Raw genomic sequence first — 8,268 nt, 5'->3', positions numbered from 1 at the left:
TACCTAATCGGATTTCTATTACTACTGATATTGGTAGAAGTGGTAATGATTGTGATTATCTAACTGTTACAAGTCATTGGATAGATGAGGAATGGATAATGCAAAAACGCATAATTGCATATAGAATAATTAATTCGCGTCACACAGGTAAGTTTATAGCTAACACTGTTGCAGATATTTGTAGATATTTTTGCTTTAGCGATAAAATAATGGCAATTTCTATGGATAATGCTTCTAGTAACACTAGTGCTATAGGCATGCTTACAACAACACTAAATCCTGCATTTACTAATATTTTCCATGTTAGATGTATTTGTCATATTTATCATTTAATTGTCGGTGATGGTATGCGAATTTTAAACATAGAAATTGAAAAGGTTAGAATGGCTCTTAATTGGCTTTTTTATTCAAACCGTAGAAGTAGACTTAGAGAGTATTTTAAAAAATGTGATGAATATGGCCTTAGAGAAAGAAAGGTTCCTAAACCTTGCCCGACTAGATGGAATTGTATGTACGAAAGTTTAGTAGTAGCATATGAATATAGAAACCCAATTAATGCAACGTTTAATTCTGCGAATATATATACATAAGATACAATATATATACTACAAGACAATATATTATGCGAATATATATACATAAGATACAATATATATACTACAAGAAAATATATAAGAGAATATATATACATAAGATACAATATATATACTACAAGACAATATATTATGCGAATATATATACATAAGATACAATATATATACTACAAGAAAATATATAAGAGAATATATATACATAAGATACAATATATATACTACAAGAAAATATATAAGAGAATATATATACATAAGATACAATATATATACTACAAGACAATATATTATGCATGACAATTTAGTGTTTTACTATTGTTTTGTTATTTTTCTTTTTCGTCAAGCACTTTAATAATTAGATCTACATATATACTACATATATATTTTTAATATAACCATGATACTACAAGAAATTGCCTTAAAAAAAAAACCCCCGCTAGGCCCGCGAAGCCCACGAGCCCGGCCCGTTAAGCCCAAGACCATGTGGGCTTAGGCCCGTCACGGGCCGGTTCCACCCGTTGAGCCCACGAAGCCCGGGATCGCCAGAGCCCAGGCCCACGAAGCCCGGCCCGTTTGGCCCACGAAGGCCCGGGCCCGACCCAGAATACAGCACTATGTGTTTAATTCGTTCCTTTTTCTAAAAAAAATATGGAACAATGTTAGATGTGATAAACCGTATTAGCAGTATATATTTCGTTTATTATACATATCTAAACCTTGTATGTGATATAATATAGCAAATGTAAATACTACATTAGCAGTATAAATAGAGTTTATTAACAGAATAATGAGTTATTAACAAAAAATGGAAGCAAAAGATTAATATTCAGTAGCAAATTTCAATCCAAATGGATGGGAATCACGTTTGTAACTGTTTGACCAAAAAGTGTTAGAGCTCTTGGTTAAAATAATTAATGAAGAAAATAGAGGATAAATCTTAGCCAAACATAATTAACTCTAGATCTGAGCATATTGAATACAAGAATCGAATGAGGCCAGGCTTACATAACACTTCTTAAGATTATTAAAAGGCATCAAACATAAATGATGAGCTTATATCTTTGATACATTGTTCCGTACTTGTAAGAGCAAAGAAGGAAAGGAAGGAATGCCATTGATAACTATGAGATTTATCTTTATTGATTCCACGATGACGATTACAAAGGTTTGCAACTAAAATCTAGGTTGTTGCTTTGTTGTTGGAGGTCCCCTCCTGTTCTTCTGTTTCTTTTTCTATCCCAGGACCTCTCTTTTCTTGTCTTCTTACCTCATATATATAGCACAAATCGTCCCCTTTATCCAACGGTCTTTAACCAACATACCCCATCTCTTGACTATACTCCTCCTTACTCGCTCAAGTATTACGACATATTTTCTGCTGTGCAAGCTTTATGATGGTTCAATCTCGGCAATGGCCGAAATACTCATCGCTGTTACGCCTTGTGGGTACGATCATGGCTTGGTCGACCCTTTACCATTACTTTTAGTGATAATCTACTTGTGGTCAGATTTTGACCCATACAGTTAGTCCCTCCACCCGTTAAGGTCGCCTCTTGGCGAGATCGATGGGCGGATTCTGTTGATTCAAAAATTAGAAGTGATCTGAACATGTTATACGAGGAACGAGGTCCTTATGGTGAGGTAGCAACGTGACACTTCAAGAGTTTCATTGGACCGTTGCGTCAGTTCAGAATTGGATCGTCACATCAATTCAGGATATCACGAATGCTTATTATGCGTCATTATGACGCACGTTTCCTAGACACCGTATCGTTTCCTATGCCTTTTTCATTTTCTGATTGGTGACTCTTGGTTTTCCCGCTCAGGTATTTATGTCCTTATAAATAGGGGAGAAGCCTTTCATTTGATTGTGCGCTTATCAATTATCTAAGAAAGAACTTTGCAAACTTCCTTCCCCTTCTCTAGCCTTTCATACTTCTGCTTTCACTAGAATTTGTTGTGACCATTACCTTTCTTCCTTCATCGTTCTCGTTTATTTCGATCGAAGAAGACAAATGGCTAGTGCTCCTTCCCAGTCTGATAAAGCTGTTGGTGCTCCGGTACCGGAAAGTGACGTACCCTCGAAGAGGGAGTAGAGGTGGTGGAAGACGAGAGGTTTCCGATGATGGATGAGGTAGTTCCCTGTCCCGGGAAGATGAGGACTGATTTTAACAGCCCTGCTAGAGATGAACTGAAGCTTGTTCCTTCCACTATGGATAACAGCCCTGACTCCTTTCTTCCCTTTCTACTTCCCTATTTTTTAGACTTATATGCTGGAGGTCGAGAGTGCTCGTAAGGCTGAGATGCGGGCTGAAATTTTTCTGAAGATGGCCGAGAATTACCGACGGTATCGCAACAGATGCCGTGAGATGCACGAGCAGCTCAGAGCGGGTTCCAGTACCCAGTCTACCAGGTAGAAATTGGAGAAAAGAGATGAGGAACTCATGTGGTCTATCCGTAGATGCAGTGATCTTGAAGAGCTGCTTCATGCCAAGGACGAAGAGCTTGAGGTAGGCAAAAGGGTTGCCGCGGAGCGCGAGGACCTTCAGGCGAAGGTGCTATCTTTACGAGCTGAGCTTGAGCAAAATGCTACCAAGGTCGATGCTCAGAGAGCAGAATGGACGGAGAAGGTGGACGAGATAGAAAAGAAAATGGCCGAGATAGAGAGAGCCGAGAATGCTCGAGTGTTGGCTTTGGAGAGGGCAGCGGCAATAGAGGATACTATCCGCGTCCTTAAGTTCGAACATGAGTCTGAGAAATCGACGGCCACGCTGAGGGAGGCATGGCTCGAGGAGCAAATTGGTGAACTTGATCGGGATGCTTCGATCTTGGGAGACCGAGTTGCGGCCCTTGAAGCTGAGAAGGCGCAGTTATTGGATTATACTCCCCCTCAAGAGTTTGCTTCAGCCACTGTTCCTCGCCACCTGTATGAGCTATGGGTCTATGCTGAGGCCCAACGTGATATATACAATGGTGTATGGGAGGCGGGGAATGTTCCAGAGGCCGCCTTTGAAAATGCTCGGGCGAAGGCACGCGAAGCTCGTTTGCCTGTGGTTACGACCCTGCGACACCGGAAGCTGATGAGGGCGTTGATATTGAGGATGGGCTCTCTTCTGATGATGATGACGCTAGGGAGAACGGAGGTGGAGGTGACGCCGAGGGAAACATTGTTGCGGCTTTGTACTTAGTTTTTTTGTCCTTTTATCACTTATTTTTACTTTTTTCTTGAGGGTCTGTTTTGGACTTTTGTAAGGCGCGACTGTTGCGCACGTACATTTGAATGAAATAGTTGCTTCACCTCTGTTTATGTATCTCTTGACTTTCTTTCTCTTTCTCCCATTTGTAAGGCATTTATTTTTCTTTTTGTTTTGTTTCCTTTTTTTGTTTTTGGGGAGAAGATTTTCGGATTTCTCCGTGATAAGTCCCTGATCTTTTAATTGGGAGTATGAATGAGGGCAGATTTGGTTTACTTGACTTGAGTGAAATTGGATCCCGTTGTGCAAGTTCGGGCGAGGTTGACTTCTGATTTTCCAACTTGGGCGGAGTTAACCTTGATTTGTATATTCGAACGAGGTCGAATTTAGACTTGTCAACTTGGGCGAAGTCAATCTTGATTTGTATATTCGAACGAGGTCGAATTTAGACTTGCCGACTTGGGCGAAGTCAATCTTGATTTGTATATTCGAACGAGGTCAAATTTAGACTTTCCAACTTGGGCGAAGTCAATCTTGATTTGTATATTCGAACGAGGTCGAATTTAGACTTGCTGACTTGGGCGAAGATGCAAAGTCAATCTTGATTTGTATATTCGAACGAGGTCGAATTTAGACTTTCCGGTTTGGTCGAAGTCAATCTTGACTTGTGTATTCGAACGAGGTCGAATTTAGACTTGCCAACTTGGGTGAAGTCAATCTTGATTTGTATATTTGAACGAGGCCGATTTTAGACTTGCCGACTTGGGTGAAGTCAATCTTGACTTGTATATTCGAACGAAGTCGAACTTGGAGTCTCCATCTTGGGAGGAGTCAATTTCTGATTTATATATTCGAACGAGGTCAAACTTCAATCTGTCGATTCGGATGGGCGAATTTTTACTTTTACTTGGCGATGGCCGGCGGCCGTAAAGATGTAAATTTGAGAGATAGAAATTGTAATCTGTTGTAAATTCGAGCGAGGTCAAAAGTTCCTTTTATTTGATGGTGGCCGATGACCGTAAGGTATTAACTCGAGTGAGGTCGAATTGTAACCCATTTGACGATGGCCGGTGGCCGTAAAGGTGTTATTCGAGCGAGGTCGAATTGTAACCCATTTGACGATGGCCGATGCTCGTAAAGGTGCTAATTTGAGCGAGGTCGAATTGTAACCCATTTGACGATGGCCGGTAGCCGTAAAGGTGTTAATTCAAGCGAGGTCGAATTGTAACAAATTTGATGATGGCCGATGGCCGTAAAGGTGTTAATTCGAGCGAGGTCTAAATGTAACCCATTTGACGATGGCCGATGGCCGTAAAGGTGTTAATTCGAGCGAGGTCGAATTGCAACCCATTTGACCATGGCCGATGGCCGTAAAGGTGTTTATTCGAGCGGGGTCAAAATTTAACCCGTCGTATTATTTTTATTGGAGAACATTACACATCGTCGTATTGTTATGTGTGCGTCGGGGTGCGTCCTAGTGTGCTTGGTTTTGCTTTCACTGGAGAATGTAGTGCGTTTCATGGGTGAGTCCCAGTTCGCTTAACTTTGCTTTTATTGGAGAATACCGTGCGTTTCATGGGTGAGTCCCAGTTTGCTTAACATTGCTTTCATTGGAGAATATTGTGCGTTTCATGGGTGAGTCCCCTGTTCTGGAGATTTTCTTAATAGTCGACATGTGCTGAACCGTTTCTATTATTTGTAGTACGGTACGACTTAGAGGGATTTGCTCGGTCATTGCTTGCGAGATGGTATGGTATGGAACCTTTTCCTAGGTGTTTTGGTGGCACCCGTTCCTTGTTCGCATACCTGTGAGAGTGCTCGTGTTCCTGTTCCGAACCAACAAGAGAGCGTGATAAGTGAAACCCAAACGGAATTTCCTGTTACCTTGGCCTGGTAAGTCGGTAAAAGGAGGAACGACGTTGTAGGGTCCCTCACTTCGCCTCGTACTCGAATGATGATTTCAAATTTGGCGGTCGTGTTCGGCTTCGTTGTTAACCGTGTCTAGGCTTCTCGTGGGGTGGATGTACCTTGCCCGTTGGGATATTGAAACCGAGTCCTAGTCTGACCCTATCTGATATGCACAAACAATAAAGGAAACATGTCATACTTTTGTTCATAAATCACCCCATGCATGTGGGTACGAAAATAAGGCAGGATATGCTCGTTATTTCAAAAAATCACACAGTAGGCTATCGTCCCTTCCTAAGAGGTGGAAGTACATGCCAGTATATAAGGTGAATACGTCAAATAGGATTGCGGTCATGCTAAGCGCATAGTGACCGTGATCCTAATTTAAACATGCATATGATGTGCCAAGCCCCTCGCTGCAGGTGAGGCGTGGGTTTTACATAGACATTGGTCATACCTTCTATTTCATATAGAGATCTAACCTAGATTAGTTTAGTTATCTCAAAAGATTATCTACCACTTTTTCGAGTCGGTGTTTATACCGAGACGGTGAGGCTATGACAGCCTAGAAGTTATACTTGGTTGGTTTTAGATCTAAAGGAAACTAAAAAATTGGCTAAGAAATCCCCACAGACGGCGCCAAATTGTTTGACCAAAAAGTTTTGAGCTCTTGGTTAAACTAATTAAAGAAGAAAATAGAGGATAAATCTTAGCCAAACATAACTAACTCTAGATCTGAGCATATTGAATACAAGAATCGAATGAGGCTGAGCTTACATAACACTTCTTAAGATTATTAAAAGACATCAAACATAAATGATGAGCTTACATCTTTGATACATTGTTCCGTACTTGTAAGAGCAAAGAAGGAAAGGAAGGAATGCCATTGATAACTATGAGATCTATCTTTATTGATTCCACGATGATGATTACAAAGGTTTGCAACTAAAATCTAGGTTGTTGTTTTGTTGTTGGAGGTCCCCTCCTGTTCTTCTGTTTCTTTTTCTATCATGGCACCTCTCTTTTCTTGTCTTCTTACCTAATATATATAGCACAAATCTTCTCCTTTATCCAACGATCTTTAACTAGCATACCCCCTCTCTTGACTATACTCCTCCTTACTCGCTCAAGTATTACGACATATTTTCTGCCATGCAAGCTTTATGATGGCCCGATCTCGGCAATGGCCGAAATACTCATCGCTATTACGCCTTGTGGGTATGACCATAGTTTGGTCGACACCTTACCATTCCTTTTAGTGATAATTTCAATCCAAATGGATGGGAATCACGTTTGTAACAACCCAACAAATCTCCTCCTTTTTCTAAGTACCATATTTATAAGGGAAACTAGATAGATGTACCACAAAAAGAAACTATTTACTAATAATAAGCCATTTTAGTCATGCTATAAAAAATAGCTTTAAAAATTACTAATAACATACAACATTCAAAAAACCTAGGCAAAAAGATTTTTTTCCAATTGGTATTGCTAGAATTCGTTGAAAACACATAGATAAAACAATATACAAAATTTGAGAAAGACTGAAGGTGAATTGGACTAGTTTGGAGTCAAAATTCGTTACCAATGATATATAATATTTATAAAAAAAACTAGGCACAAAAGAATTTTCTTTTTAAAAGAATTTGGATGTGTTAGAAATTGTCCAAGGAGGTTTTCTATATATTTCAATGCCATTCGATGGAGATTTAAATTAGTTTTGACCAAGAATTTCAACTGAAAATCGTAAAAGAAGTTCGTCTATAGACTATTATGTTGGCGATATACTATTATATATAGCTGTATAATAATAATAATAATAATAATAATAATAATAATAATAATAATAATAAGAGGAGGAGGAGGAGGAGGAGGAGAAGGAGCAGAAGCAGAAGGAGCAGAAGCAGAAGCAGGAGAAGAAGAAGGAGCAGAAGAAGGAGAAGGAGAAGGAGAAGAAGAAGAAGAAAAAGAAGAAGAAGAAGAAGAAGAAATCCGCCAAATAGCTATAAATAATATATCAACTTTGTATAAAAGAATATATATGAGGTATTTACACACCCTTATATACTATTATATAATACTAGTCTTAGGGTACGCGCTTTGCGCGTGTACCTATATTAATGAATACGTAAATTTTAAAAATTACATACATGTTATTGGATAATTTGTTTGAGTTATAAAATATAATTTAAGTTTTTTTAAATAATAAATATTATTCCCATCTAGTTAGCTTAACAATGAATGAATTTTATTTAGATGTCTTATTGTTATTTTGTTAGGACTTATGTCCAAACTTATGAAAATTGTCGATATTTACAATTCTTTAAAGATTTATCAAATAATACAAATTAAATCTCTTGGTCTCTTAAAACTTTGCAAATGAAAAAAGTTAGCATTATACCTCTTAAGAATTTGATAGTGACAATGTAAAGTTTAAAGAATAAGTAATATTGAACTAATAGTTTATAAGAAAAAACTTAGTATAAAAATTGTAGCAAAACGTTTTCATTTGTTAGACTGAATGCAAGAAAGAAACAAATGATAACTCATTTATAATGTAGTTGCCTTCTACAATT

General features: G+C 38.6%; 1 protein-coding gene across 1 annotated transcript; it reads left to right on the top strand.

Annotated features, from left to right (window-relative positions):
- Positions 1-3,034: 3,034 nt before the first annotated feature.
- LOC138889832 (uncharacterized) lies at positions 3,035-7,695 on the top strand. The gene is made up of 2 exons (XM_070173168.1): positions 3,035-3,739; positions 7,549-7,695. Exons 1-2 carry the CDS (start codon positions 3,035-3,037, stop codon positions 7,693-7,695), a joined length of 852 nt encoding a protein of 283 aa, XP_070029269.1.
- Positions 7,696-8,268: the final 573 nt, after the last annotated feature.

The sequence above is a fragment of the Nicotiana sylvestris genome, chromosome 4, assembly GCF_000393655.2.
Source record: "Nicotiana sylvestris chromosome 4, ASM39365v2, whole genome shotgun sequence".
Lineage (NCBI taxonomy): Eukaryota > Viridiplantae > Streptophyta > Magnoliopsida > Solanales > Solanaceae > Nicotiana > Nicotiana sylvestris.
Note: the sequence above shows the minus strand (reverse complement) of the source record. Positions and strands in the feature narration are given on the sequence as shown.

Bases quoted from the DNA above. Each gene is read 5' to 3' on its own strand.
- LOC138889832 (XM_070173168.1), top strand. From the start codon at position 3,035: ATGTGGTCTATCCGTAGATGCAGTGATCTTGAAGAGCTGCTTCATGCC. The intron at 3,740-7,548 runs GTGACGCCGAGG...TAATAATAAGAG, and splicing joins TAGGGAGAACGGAGGTGGAG to GAGGAGGAGGAGGAGGAGGA.